Source organism: Columba livia, chromosome 1, assembly GCF_036013475.1.
Source record: "Columba livia isolate bColLiv1 breed racing homer chromosome 1, bColLiv1.pat.W.v2, whole genome shotgun sequence".
Lineage (NCBI taxonomy): Eukaryota > Metazoa > Chordata > Aves > Columbiformes > Columbidae > Columba > Columba livia.
This window is the reverse complement of record NC_088602.1, coordinates 170544707-170559942: the sequence shown is the minus strand read 5'-3', so window position 1 is coordinate 170559942 and position 15236 is coordinate 170544707. Positions and strand designations below refer to the sequence as shown.

General features: G+C 38.4%; 1 protein-coding gene across 14 annotated transcripts in view; it reads right to left on the bottom strand.

Annotated features, from left to right (window-relative positions):
• The window catches only part of ATF7IP (activating transcription factor 7 interacting protein), a 109843-nt gene that overhangs the window by 20155 nt on the left and 74452 nt on the right, over window positions 1-15236 (bottom strand). For 7 of the 14 annotated variants that reach the window (XM_065045365.1, XM_065045359.1, XM_065045381.1 and 4 more), the window contains exons 7-10: window positions 14843-14916; window positions 14271-14359; window positions 12366-13004; window positions 10741-10808 (exon numbers count right to left, since the gene is read on the bottom strand). In XM_065045365.1, coding sequence (XP_064901437.1) covers window positions 10741-10808; window positions 12366-13004; window positions 14271-14359; window positions 14843-14916 — 870 coding nt within the window. Of the gene's footprint in view, window positions 1-5560; window positions 9300-10740; window positions 10809-12365; window positions 13005-14270; window positions 14360-14842; window positions 14917-15236 lie in introns of those variants that run through there. The other 7 variants (XM_065045306.1, XM_065045325.1, XM_065045293.1 and 4 more) reach the window with 2 other exon arrangements.

Sequence of the window (15236 nt, the reverse complement as noted above, 5' to 3'; positions counted from 1 at the left end):
TACAGTAACAAAACAGAAAAAATCCATGAAGCATCACACCACCACAATCATACATGACGCACCAAGGCGTTATATAATAGCAAAATCAACCTGAAATTGTGGGGAGCAATGTTAAAAATATGTTCTAGGAACAGGGTGGGTGTGGGGAAGGTGGTGATATTGTGCTTGTATGCATAACTGTAAGGCCCATATTACTTTTTTAGTCATCCATATACAAGACTAGATATTTCAAGCACAGTCTAAGAAGCTGTAGAAATCCTTTTTTAATACATTTCTGAACATATTTCAGTCACTAACTGCTTCAATGCCAGACTATCACTCCTTAACAGTTATTTTTTCCAATGCAGTGACTCCCACAAACTTGAAATAACTATTCCAGCCTTGCAAAGCTGTCATGGAAGTTTGCTTGACCAGGTACCAGATGTATTTGTCATCTCTTACCAAGATAAAAATGAAAATGCTAATGCAATACAGTCAGCAGTTTACCGAGATCACAGTTTGCACAAACAAAATTTCACAGGGTTGCAATATGTTTTGATAGTGTGTGGCTGCATACTTCAATAATACTCAAACACCATTAACAGACATTTTACATATTGCATTTACATGATCACTGCATTCCCCTTAGCCTTAATGGGTACTGTGCAATACTTCCTCCAGAATGAAAACAATGCAAGCATGCATAAAATTAACAACCAGTCTTAGTAACCCCCCATGTATTATACACCCTCTCATTTCCTTGGTGCAAAGAGCAGACACTGGCTTTGAATCGTAAATCAAATGACTATCTGAGAGACTGGTTGCCAGAAATGCTGATTTTTGGCACTAGCAATCATAATTCCAACTAAAAGCCATACAAGAACACTTGGCACAATGCTTAAAGTATTTCTCTACTCCTGTGATTTTGTTTTTCCTTAGTCAAATAGTTAAAAGGGTATATAATACACACATTCATGCGTTCATACGCACACATCTCTTTACCGGTTCTTACTCTTTTAAGGTGTAACATCTACCTTGCTTCCCAAAAGCCCACTGTCAGTTTCCCAACAGCATTATGTGGGATGGCCAGCTTGGGTGATGAAATATCATCTGCCTCCATCATCCAAGCTGGACCTGTGGCAAGGCATTTGACACACTCTTGCATGACAACCTTGTCTCAAAATCGGAGAGACATGGATTTGACAGATAAGGAATTGGCTGGATAATTGGCTGGATGGTCACGCTCAAAGAGTTGTGGTCAACAGCTCAATGTCCAAGTAGAGACCAGGGATGAGTGGTGTTCCTCAAGGGTCAGTATTGGGACTGGTTCTGCTAAACATCTTTGTTGGTGACACAGACAGTGGGACTGAGTGCATCCACTGCAAGTTTGCCGATCACACCAAGCTGTGTGGTGTGGTTGACATGCTGGAGGGAAAGGATGCCATCCAGAAAGGCTTGAGAGGTGGGCCCATGCAAACCCCACAAAGTTCAAGAAGGCCAGGTGCAAGGCCCTGCACCTGCGTTGGGGTAACCCCTGGTATCAATACAGGCTGGGCAGAGAACGGATTGAGAGCAGCCCTGAAAAGAACTTGGGGGTGTTGGTTGATGAGAAGCTCAATATGACCTGGCAACGTGTGCTCACAGTCTAGAAGGCCAACTGCGTCCTGGGCTGCATCAAAACAAGCACAACCAGCAGGTCAATGGAGGCGTTTCTCCCCCTCTACTTGGCTCTTATGAGATCTCCCACCTGGAGAACTGGTTCAGCTCTGGGGCCCCCAACATAACAAGCACATGGACCTGTTGGAGCAGGTCCAGAGGAGGCCATGAAGATGATCAGCGAGCTGGAACACCTCTCCTATAAGGACAGGCTAAGAGAGCTGGAGTTGTTCAACCTGGAGAAGGCTCTGGAGAGACCTTGTACCAGTACCTGAAGAGGGCAAGCTGGAGAGGGATTTTTACAAGGGCATGTGGTGATAGGACAAGAGGTAATGGCTTTAAACTGAAAGAGGGTAGACTTACATCAGAGATAAGGAAGAAATTCTTCTCCGTGAGGGTAGTGAAGCACTGGAACAGGTTGCCCAGAGAAGTTTTAGATGCCCCATCCCTAGAAGTGTTCAAGGCCAGGCTGGATGGGGCTTTGAGCAACCTGGTCTAGTGGAAGGTGTCCCTGCCCATGGCAGGGGAATTGGATCTAGATGATCGTTAAGGTCCCTTTCAACCCAGACCACTCTATGATTGTATGATCTTATTAATCAGTAAATATGTTTTATTTATAGTACTTTTCAGATTAGTTTAATGCAGCTTTTAAAGCTATTATCCATATCTGGTGTAATGACATCACCAGTCAGACCGTTTTAATAATCCTCTCAATTTTTTGGCCCAAAATGACAAATTGGAGCCTACAAAACACAAGAATATTTACTTACTGGAAGTTCCTATCAGTAACTGGGACTGGTTTGGGTAATATAGATATGATCTCAGGGAAGGACAGATCACTTTAAATAATGTATTAAAAAAATAAACTGATAAACTCCCAACAGTACATCGTGTAGCCGAATTGGGTGGCTGCTCTAATAAACGACATTCAAGTGAATCCATTTTTGTGTGACTTTAAAATTGTCCTCCTGCTAACATCTTTATAATTCAGACTTCTAATTAGTCTCAGGTGAAGGTTCCACCTCACAGATGAGAGCCAGTTGCATTTTAAACAGCACAAACATAGCCCCAGGGTCAGAGACAAAAATCAAGTATCCCATTTTACATATACAATTATGCATGTTTATTTCAGTGACAAAACCATGAAATAAAAGGAAACATACTCATCAATAATGCTTCAGCAATATAGAATTAATAGCTGCTTATAAATTGTAAGCTGACATATCCACTTTGTTCACATTGTCTCCCAACAGACATTCACAAAGTTTGTTACACATTGCAAAGTAAAGTGATAGGAGTTATAAACGTACTTTATTAACATTTTACCATATTAATTTCCAACAGCCAGTAAAATAGCTTAAATTAAACTGTAGTTCAACCAAATAAATCAAGGCATGTCAGAAACAAGGGGAAATGGATAGGACACTGGTGGATTTTTTAGAAGAACCCTAGTTTTAGGTGAAAGGATGAAATGCACACATGAAATGTGGACTGAAAAAAGATTTACTCCCTAAGAGGATAAGGTGCACCTGGAGTGGGGAACAGGGAAGAAAAGAGCATTCACCTGTCCTAGTGTTTTAATAAATACAACAAAATCATTCTTGAATAGATTAACCTTATGCCAGCCATTTTAACACATCCAACCCTATTCAGATTTGTTCACTGACATTTTATATCGCAACATAATAAAAACTGCTTTCATAGATTCCCTCAGTATACCATAGCTATATTTATATATTATGTTTTTATATATATATATAAATCCTGTATCTATAACTGAGATTCATAATAAAATACTTAAAAACCATTCTAAAGGCTTGTTATATAATTAAAAAATGCCTTTGCCTCTGTAACAGTAATATTTACTCCAATACATTACAAACATTTGTCATGTCTTCAGAAACACAATTCTAGGACCTGAGGCACTGGAACGGCCATGGGTAAAATTGGGACTGAACAACGACCCTTAAATTTCTGTGAATGCAGGAAAAAGTTGAAGTTGAGAGACTAATCCCAACTTAGTAAGATGCCCCCTCCCACATCTCTGTGGCCATTCCTTTTGGAGCAAGAAGCAGAGGAAGGCTCAAAAGTAGCAACAGTCATACAGCAAAATCATACATCCAAGCTACTTACTGAAAACAAGACTATACTGACCTAAACACTATGTAACTATAGAGAAGCTGTGTAGCTCAGGAAAATCAAAAGAGACGTACCAGACCAAAACCACACCAAAGCCAAGAACGCATTCAATTTCAAGGCTTCCTTCCAATGCCTTCAGGTATTTGACATCGTGCACAATGAAGATCTTCAGTGGGCACAGAGAAGGTGCATATAGTGAAGAACATTTACCTTCTGGATCTGCCATGCTGTACATCACAGTACTTTACAGTGGGGATGAATTACTTAAATAGCAATAAAAGAATAAAAAATTTAACATACCGTAAGATACTGTGCCAACTTCATTTAAAAAAGGTAATTAGGGTACTCCTTGAAGTAACAGCAGAGATTTCCAAATATTTCAGGAAAAAAGCACAGAAAGAAGCTGCAGATTCACAGCATCAGTACCAAAGCTTTGTTATGAAAATGAGATGCAAAATTAAATATATGGATGCATTATATACGGTTCCAATCATTCCCCGCTGTTTTCAGAGTCAAATCTCTCAAGGGAAATGGAATTTAATCAATGACATGGCAGCCACTGTTTAAAAAAAATCAGTTTAGTTGACTTGGTTAAGTGCTGGGTTTTTTTTGCAATTGAAATATTATTTTAGGAAAATATCTAATTCAGTTCTGATAGATGATAAACTTCTTTCAAAGTATGTTTGCTATATTCAGATTTTTAAAGTGCATTTATATGATGATTAACAATTTTGTACTAAGTTTACAGCCAAAGTCTAAATTTAAAGTTTAAACAAACTGTACTTAACCTGTTGGTTCACCAACATGCTTCACCTATAATGAAAATATAATGGAAAAGAAAAAACAAACACACACAACTCAGTTATGCTGTTATTTGAGGTTCTCTGCTGATACTGCTACTGAGGAGTCCAATTTATGGCCATTTTCAGAGAATTCATGATGTTCACACAGCATAACCTGTACTGCAATTAACAGGATCGACTTGAAATTTTATCTGACAGTTAAAAAAAAAGACCCCTGCTCCCCATATTACAGTACACATAGCCAAAGCTGACTTCATAAAATCAGCAAAACACCTATTCTGTTTGCCTACTTCAGTTTTTCTAGAAAGGAAATACATACACGTAGAAAAGATTCATTCAACACTTCGAGTGGGAGGGGGGAACAGGAGATTTTTCAGATCTGGAAAGCAACCAATACGTTCTACTAATTAAAATTAATTCAAATATTAGTGGAAAGCTTAGTGAAGACAGACTCCAACTCTTGTGTAGCAATAATACTTCCAGGCCAAACCAGGAATGCTTTTTCTTGTTTTCCAAAAATAGTTTTTCCCATACAAAAATAAAAAGCTAGTAATACTGCAGTTAGTAGCTTTGAAGTATCAGGTTCAAATGGAAGATAGTAAGAGGACATTGTATAGTTGGGTACCAACCGATTTTAACAAATGAGGAAACAAAAAAATCCAATTCTGAGTGAACAGAATAGAATTCAAGTTAGAAGCCAAATAATAATTAAAAATAATCAGAGACATGCCTAGATTGGCCAATTTAAATCACCCACTACATATGTGCTAAGGAATGAAACAATCAGCAATACACCGTTACAGTAAGTTACGCAGACGCAGTGAGGACCAGAGCAGGGCACTGTGGGCAGTATGACCACTGTATGCACAGCAAGAGGGAACAGAAAACAATAGCCTCCCGGCAACATACTTTTCTTGTTTCTGCAGGATAACTGTTCAATGTCAGAATGCTGGAACAAGCATCTATCTGAGATGAAGACACAATTTTTTTTTTTTTTTTTTTTTAAAGAATACATTCTCATCTTGGTGAAAGTTCAAAGTAAATATCTTCAAATATCTTCAAAGAATAAACTAAATTTCCAGTCTGGCTGAATTATGAATTCTATGAATCCCTAAAATCTGGAAATCTATGTTACTTCGAAATATCCCAGAGTAAGTTACTGCACAGTTCTCTTGTATTTTGAGAACTCTTTGCTCTTAGTTTTTTAGTTTTTCTTCTTTCTAGCTATTAGAAAGCATTACTTCCTTTACCATTTCCATTTGATTTACTATAGGCTTGACAAAATTATAAACCTGCAACCATTATTTCCTTTCTCTAGTCATTGATGGCATAAGTTAATGCTGCAACTAAAGAAGTGTAGGATTGTGCAGGTGTAATTTGTATATTAACAATTACATCTGATCAACTAGCTCAATCATTATAACAAGAGCACACAAAAGTGACTGTAAACACAATACATAAGATGGATGTAGCACTTTGAAAACCTCTTAATCTTTAATGCAATCCATCAGAAAATGGAACGCTGTGCTGGTCTTACACTTTGGAAAATTGATGCAGTAAGTACAAATAACCTACCCAAGGCCGAAAAGGTAAACATTATGAGCCAAGAGAAAAACTCCAAAGTTCATGCATCAAGTTCTCTGTTCAGACTATAACAAAGGGATAAATCTCATGCATATTTGAAAGCCTTTCCCAGCAAGGACGTTCTCCACAGACTTAGGAGTTTATAATGGTCAATTTGTTATTTCAGCTGGGAATTTTCCTCTATTCGTCCACTGACCAGCAAAATAAACACTTCCAGTAAAGTCCCTGGTGTGATAAACCGGGGGGGGGTGTGTGGGGGGGTGTGGGGGGGTGGTGGTGCCTGTGTGTACATACATATACACATGCATTTTGAAAGGATGAAGCCTTTCTTATTTCATTCAGTTAATATAATAGAAAACAGTTTTAAATGCTAGACTGTTTTTTCTTCCAAAGTGGACCTACCATAATTTGTGATTTGATGACCAGTTTTCCATTTTTACTTACAGGAAGATCTCTCAGTTTGTCAGAATCTCTGATGAAAACCATAGCACAGAATGGCAGAGCCAAACCATGAATTAGACACTCAAGTGTGATTCATTAGAAGTTAACTATGAGTAAGCCCTCCTAATTTGTAATTTTTCATCATTAAAGAGCCTTTTAAACTCCAATTTCATTTCTCAGACAGAGTTCACATCCACTACCCTGAGAATTTCTAAACTGTAAAAATCCCCTAGGGAAAATGTAATGATACGTTGTTTACTACAGTGAATTAATCTAAAGAAGTTAAATCCAAAAATAGTATTTGGATAGGATTTGGTGGGAAAGAGCAGGATGTGCTTGTTGTGAATTACACTATATTGATAAATACTATGCTGACTAGACTGCAAGACAATGTGAAATGTAAGGGAAAGAGCAGGTGGGAATACAGAAAAACCTCTCACAATATAACCACATAGAGAAACAACACTTCAACTCTAATTACTTGCCATTTAAGCAACAAACGTGTTCTGGACTCTTTTCAGAACATTTTCCCCATTACAAGCACAACTGAAGAAGACCCCAATTTCAATATCATTTGTATCGAGTAGTGCCTTTGGAGAACAGAATGACTGAAATCTTAGCCAGAAATACTTCATAGGAAAAGGAACGACCTTCCATACAAATCTGTAGCTCACAGAGAAAATCCATTTAGAAGAATGTTTAAAAAATAAAAGGCACAATCCTCTGGTAGGTCCAAAACCAATCTGAACAGAGAAGATGACAGTGGTCAAGCAATTCCAGGTGTTTTCATGCATATGTATGTATTTGTAGTGTATCTGCATCTATTAGATTCAGCTTCTACTTTCTCTGTGCTCTTCAGTAATCAAGTATTTGATTTGTAAGATGCTACATTAGTGCCAGCAGGCACAAAATGGTATAATAAATACACTCTTCACAAAATATAAAAGCCATGCACTTAGTGAAGAAAGCATAGCTCTTCAGCTAAGTGGAAATCAATATCTCCCTTTCATTTTTTTAAAACAGCTCTGGTTCGGCCACTTAAAGAGTCCCAGCTGCCAGAGAAAGTCAAACAAACTCCAAGCTTTGCTCTGTTTAAGCATCGGTGCCATAGCTCACTTCAGGAGTGCACATCAGATACTTCTTGCTGAACTAGAGCATAAGAAATTTCCTTAGGATACCAAATGAAAAAACAAAACTGATATTTTTTTCCACTTTAGGAATTCATTTGAAATCCGTTCCATTACAGAAGCATCAAGTCATTGGTTCTTGTTTTATCACACGCTTTACAAAGACAGGTTCCTTACAACAGCCTTGAAAGGGACTGTCAGTCGGGTTACCACCGGCCATGTTCTTGGGGAGAAACACCTTGGAAGAACTGTGGTTCAACAGGACAGTGCTCTTGGAATTCAGAGCTGTGTGTCCCTCAGGGACTAAAGTCACAGAATTAGTGCCAGGTGGAACCACAGGCTTCTTAGGGAACAAAATTTTGCTTTGTTCTACAACAGTGTGGTTTATAGAAGAGGTGGAGGCACCAGATAGTGATTCTTTTACCACTTCACCTGGGCTCTTGCTATACAGGTAACTGGGGGGGTTATTCTCCATTACATCTGACCAAGCTCTGTAGTGAACTTCCGCAGCTCCCCAGCAGTGCCTAATAGCAGACTCAGAGCGATGGCCCGTCACTGCCATGATTTCTCTAGGCCCCAGTCCTGCTTCACACAGTAGCTGGATAGTGGTAGTTCGGAGAGAATGATTGGTATAGCGCTGAGAGAGCCTGGCTGCCACACTTATCCTGGGCATCATGGTACCTAAGTAGTTCACACCCATTGGTTCTCTTTTGTACCAGACAGGCTGTTCTTGCATTTGCTCTGACGTTAGCTTTAAAGGATGCAGGTAAAAGGCAGGGGGCTCCGGAGGCAACTTAGACAAATACAGCTCCAAGGAAAAAACAGGACAGTTTGGGTCCCCTGGCATATCATACATTTTACCCATTTTACGAGGATCTTCTCCATTTTTTCCTTTGCCAGGATACCTAAACATGGCATATCGACGCCCATTCTTGTCCTTCTCAACAACGAAAGCATCTGGAGCCAGATCTCTTAGAATTTCCCTCCCTCGTTTGGCAAAATGCAACTGCAAATCAAACCACACCTTGTTGACGAGTGCCAGTGGGCTGTGCAGTCCCAGCACACCAGATTGTTTGATCTTACGCAAGTCCTCAGCAGCTATAGGAGGACGGTGGTGAGTCTCATCCTTTCCCTGCATGCGCAGCATCTTCAGCATGCTCACAAATACCGTGTTTGCGCTAGCAAACTCTTTGTCCTTCATTAAGCAAATCTGACGATTATAAGGTGGCATTTTGAGATGCCGGTTTAAGCCAGCACGCATTGACTTGTAGCTTGCCACACTGTAGGTATTTCCATCATGATTCCTTATTGTATAATAGAACTCTCTTAAGATATCATTGAGTTCACTTACTGGGACCAATTCAAAGCTAGGATCCTTGCCATTTTTGGTCAGCCATTGTTTTAAGAGGTTAGCTGCCCAGCCAGTCTGCTTGTGGGTGTTTTTGATGCTCTTAGCATCTTCTTCCTCTTCCTCCAAGCCAAAGAGGACATCCTCGGGGAAGTTAAAATTCGTCTGTGCTGCTTCTACCGCTTCTTTATTTTCTGATGAAGTCTCTTCCTGTTTCAACTGCTTTTCGAAACAATTGATCAAAGTTGTACCATCAAATATGCCACAGGTATACGGCACACAGCGAACTACTTGTTGTTCTGAGAAGTGCGGAGTAATACATAATATTTTGGATTTTACATTACAAAAAAGCAGGTGGCATTAACTGGATTTTTCAAATGATATGGTATATCAATTCCATACCTCACTAGCCAATTAATATTCACCAGGTCCTTCTTTATTAACCATGGCATTACACATGCTTTAACTGATTTAACTGAAAGCAAACCTAGAAACATACACCGTAACAGAAGACTGAAAACCTGAAACCATCACCTGTCTCCTATTTCCCTCTTCCTTGCTCACCTTCCATTGCTAAATACCGCTACCACACACAATCTGCTTTTCCAAAGATTTTTCCGGGTTTCAGGCTCTACCAAAGAAGAAAAATTGCAAAATATGCTTCTTACATTGAAAATTAAATCTTAAAATTGTAAATCTCTCATCCGTTCTGGTACTGAATTTCCTACATATCAAGTACTGACCAATGTTTTAATAGCTATAATCCACAGGTATCTTTGAAAAATTAAGTTCCAAACAACCATTCTTCATGAAATGCCTTAATAAAAGGCAGAGTGAGGCAGATTTTATACTCTATAGTACTGGTTATCTTTGCCAGACTATTTCTATGAGGGGTGAAAACCAGAATCTTGTCCAATATATTTTATTCTAGCTTTGAAATGCAATTCAGATTTAACTGTATCTTGAAACACTATTACATGTGGAAATTTTAGCTAGAAGAAATTATTTTTATTCCCCTTAACAAAATGACTGCCAGTTAACAGCAATGTAAATACGAGGTGCTTTGTCAAATATCTGTATGCAGAAATAAAATTAATTATTAATAATTTAAAATAGCTTAATGTCAACCTTTAAATTTCAAAGCAAGTTCAACAAATCTTAACACAAGGAATTCAGAATTACTGCAGGTTCTTTATCATGAAGTAGTTATTCCTCAAGAAGTTTCTTTACCTTTTTTCCCCCCTATGACATATGGCAATGAAATATCAGAATCCAAATTCTTATTAACTTATGGATTAGTGTGGAAATGAAAGCATCATGATCATTTACAAAATATTTGTAGCTTTAAATTCAAGCCCTTCAGACAAAAAACGGGCAGGGTTTTCTTCTGTATATTAGCTCTGTTGTATCAGACACAACTTTAGTTTGCTTCGGAATTACTAACTCACCTACTTACACAAACCCCATCAGAAAACTTCTGAAAATATTTTTAGAAGCACATATCCCAAGTAATACTCTGGATCAGAAGAAGAAGAACACAAATGGACAGAAACTAGAAAGCATGGCACAGAAAAGAAACTGATTTCATTATGAGCAATAAAGAACTTTTCTCCTGTGGATTGTAACTTTAGAACTTTATACAGAAACATAACCAACAACGTACCTGTGTCGTTCCTTCAGCAGTTCGCTTGTTTGTCGAAGTATCTGTTGGTGGCCTGCTTGTCTGGTTTTCTGAGGGGTCAAGAAAGTGTTCATTTGCAGTATCAGTACTAAATGCTGCTATCCACTATACAAATTTGGAGGCAATAGTCAAAACTACCAGTCAACACTACTAAACATTCAGTATGTGGCACATCTAATATTTTTCAGCCCTAATTTTTCCATTATAAGTGTTCAAGCTTCATTACTACCATTTTTCAGAGGGAAGAGAAGATACAGAAAAGTAAAATGGCACTTTCCAGTCTAAAGCAGTGTATATTTTCTTCCTTGAAAGTCTGACAGTGTATTCAAACTATTTTACGGACAATTCCCTTGCCTAGCTGAGGACAAAACAACTCTCCTCCCTCTGTATGTAAACTGACAAAATATTAAACTGAAAAAAATTACAATTATTCAACATGGTTGTACAAAAAACTGACTGAACAACAGATGGTTAAACAGATTGCAAAATACTGAGATGATTTCTGCAGGGAGACTGAGTATCTTTATTAGCTCAGCCAAACATATATCTGCAGTAGCAACTTAAGCAGAATTGCCTAAATATTTGATGCAAACATTTAAATCTATGGATTTAAATTCTCCCTTCTCATTCCTTTTAATTTTAAGTAGAGCTTATCAGCAATAGTACTTGCCCAAAGCAGTGTTTCAATTCTGGTGAGAAAACTCCTAGGTTATCCACTAAGGTTATGTGAACTGCAGAAAATGAGACACGTTTTGGACATATACGCCCTTCTTTCGGTCACTGTGCCCGATCTATTGTATTAAATCATTATATTAGCTTTAGAGCTAAAAATCAATACAAAGCATATAACTGTCCAGCTCCATGGCAGACATATTTTAATATAAGTAATTTAAGAGATGAGAAAATGAAATAAAACTACTACTGATGTCAAGCTCTGCTTGAGCTCATTTTAACACTATATTGTGCCAATGAGAAACTTGATATAATTCCAATTCACTCAGAAATCTTGAGAACCTCTTAGAAAAAAAAATTCAAGGTATATAAAATCAGAAGTGCAGAGAAGTGTCATGGCATAGCCAAAGAATGAAAGAAAGTATTTTAAAATGGTTAATCTATATACTGTATTTGAACATTCATTGTGTTCAAACTTTTTTTTTAATGCAATAAATGTACTTCTTTGGAACTACGTTTGTATTCAGTTGCATTTTCCCCCATTTTGTTTACTTTTAAGTGTCATGAAAATTAATGATTATACTTTCCTTTCAGTATGTCTTTGCTTAGAAAAAACAGATTGTTTTGAGAGTCTATATTAAAACTAAATACCAAGTTGTTAATGGCATAATAGGCATTTTTGATTTCATGCTAGGAACAATATAAATCAAGTTCTAAATAAAACAACGCTTACAGAGCCACACTGCTGACTCCTATGGCTGAAACACATCTACAACAGAGATGATTTTGAACTTGACAATTTCAACAGAAAGGCAACCCAAAGCAAACATGCCAGTAAACCACACCACACAAACAAATTCCACAGGAGTGGAGTTTTTTGTTTCCCTTTGACAACTATTTTCCTTTCCCAGTGTCAACATCCAAACATAACTTACCAACTCTGGGCACTGTAACGGTGGGTGGTTCAATAGGAGCTGTACTATTAAATGCAGAGAGGGGAATCTTCATCTGTAGGGGGGGTCGGCTGCTGGTGGCATTATAAAGTCCTGAAGTACCCACTGTGGGCAAAGAAGTCCTTGCGGCCTGGGGAACAGGATGTGCAGTAGAAACAGCCTGTACTGCCAACGTTGTGCCTATTGACCCAGCAGTGGCTGGAGAGTTCCTTTGAATACCAGGGCTGGGCACAGATGGGCTGTTATTTGGTTTAGCTGAGTTAGCTGATGCCAGAGACACTGTAGTTTTGGTAAGGCTACCAACTGCAGATGAACTTTGTACAGATATAAATTCAACGTTGCCTGACTGTTGGTTAGTGACCAAAGTTCCCGTGTGGCCTTGCAGGAGCTGAGGCTGAGATGACACTGCAACGGGTACGTGGAAGATTACGGGTAAGGACTGCAATGAGACCGACACCGACTGAGTGCTGCCACTGGGCACTTGGTTAGTGCCGACAACTGTAGCTGTGTTAGCTGTGGGAAGAATTGTCGTTGTCAAAGAGCTGGTGGAGGTCACTGGAGGCTGAGGCTTAGCATGTCCACTGACAACTGTTGGAGGAGCAGCAATACTGGAAGCTGGCACTACATGAGAAAAAAAAAAAAGTATTTGAACCAAGTGGGAAGTTTCACTCCAACACAACAAATGGAAACAATTTACTATGGGGGTGGTGAGACACTGGAAAAGGTTGTCTGAAGAAGCTGTGAACCTTCTGTTACTGTACGTGTTCAAAGTCAGGCTGGACAGGGCTTTGAGCAACCTGATCTAATGAAGGATAGCCCAGCCCATGGCAGGCGGTTTGGACAAGACGACCTTTAAAGGTCCCTTCCAAACCAACCATTCTATTATTCTATGAAAAATGTGGTATATGATTAACTTTTTTGCCAAGAAAGGCTATAGATACTCCTCTTCTGCTGTATACTCTGATATCCAACAGCCTAGTTAAAGATACAGTCAATACTATATTCGTTTGAATGAACTCTATAAAATGGCAAAAAATTAAGACATACAAAACACATGAAATACAGCACTTTAAACACGTATTACAGAAATGGAAGTAAAACTGGTCCTTCAGGAAACACAAGAACAGAAGAAGTAAGTTAGTTATGACCAACTTGCTCTGTATAGGTAGGACCTTGTATCCAGAATGTTCTACTGAAACCAATGGTTAATGTGTCAGAGAAGATACTTGCTTTTTATTTAACAAAATTTCAGGGTTTAGTCTAAAGACCAGGAGTATTATACACTACAGAAAGCAAATATATGCCCACTACTAGATGATTCTGCAGAAAGGATTAAGCACTCAGTACCAGATAAACTATTTTAAAAATCTAGGATGGTGTGGCTACAATAATTAACAGTGGGTTTGACTCTACATTCCCTATAAAATTCTAATCTAGGAATTCAATTTTTCAACGTGATTCCCTTAAGAAACGGTGCTTATGACTTCCTTTAGTTCCCCACTCAACTTCTGTAGCTATGAGGCAGAGGGGAAGACATCACCAGCCTACTACAATGAAGTACAAAAAATGGCCTGTGAGCCATGTGTTTCACTTCTTGGCAGCTGAGAGACTGCAAGTTTTGCTGCCATACTCAGCAAACACTTTGTTGAAGCATCTGATTTACCCACATGTTCTGGTTGGCCACATTTTTCCCTAACCTGGTAAGCACACTACACAAATATAAACTGGGAATGTAGTAGGGAGCTAAAAATAATGATTCTTTTGATGTCAGGAAAAAAAAAACAAACCTCATAAAACCCAGTTTTGCTCTGTTTGGTTAGTTATTACTTAATAGAAAGCAATACAACTGTTAAGAAGTGTGTTTATAGTCCATAGGCAGTTTCTTACCTGCATTCACAGGGGCCTGAATAGTTGCTGGTGTGCTCTCTCCTACATTCCTCTTAGACTCCAACAACTGCCTCACTGTTCCAGCATTCCTATGGAACAAAGTTTTAGCATTCCTCAATGACCCACACCAAATATAATTATGAACAGCACAATGACGAAAAAAAACCCTTATTTTACAGCCACTCTATTCATTGAGGTTTTCTAAACCCTTGTATTTTCTGCTTCCCATGCAAGTTAAATTTGGATGTTCCCCTCCTAAAAAAATGCAGAGCTGTTTGTAAATTTTCAAGTGCTTGCACCCAGTTTGCCTTCCACTGTGAGAATTTTCCCTTCCTTGAAATTAAATGTCCATTTTATCCATTCTTTTTTAACTGCTGAAACACCACCCATCTCGGTTTACCTAAGAATTTATGCCCATTTATGACTTCTGTGAAAGAAAACAGAATTTTACAATTGAAGAGCAAAGAAGGAAAAGGAAGAGTGCTTGAACTAAAAAAAAGTAAATACAGGGATTATCCATTACATCAGGTATTGTAAATTTTAACATGATCACAATGATGCGCTTTGCTTACCGATAGATCACATTGTTTGCATTTGCATTGTCATTTGTTACTTTCCCTGGAGACAGAGGTGCATTTTGTGAATTCTGAAGAGAGAAAAAAAAAAAGCCATAACAAAATAACCATAAGCCAGCTTGCAAACTTATGCTTTCATTATACTTCATATTCATTTATCTCTGTGTGAGATACACATTTTCTGAAGCCTACACTGCGGGAGAACTTGACATGTTTTCCAGCCTCCCAAAACCAATTTGGTTCAACCTGCCTCCCCTTCCTACATCCTCTCTTTCCATTGTTTTCTTGCTTTCAGGTTTTTATACTGTGAGAATAAGAAGAGAATTTTAGCTTCCACTTCTTCACAGTAATTAATCAAAAATATTCGTCTGAGACACAGAGAAATACTGTT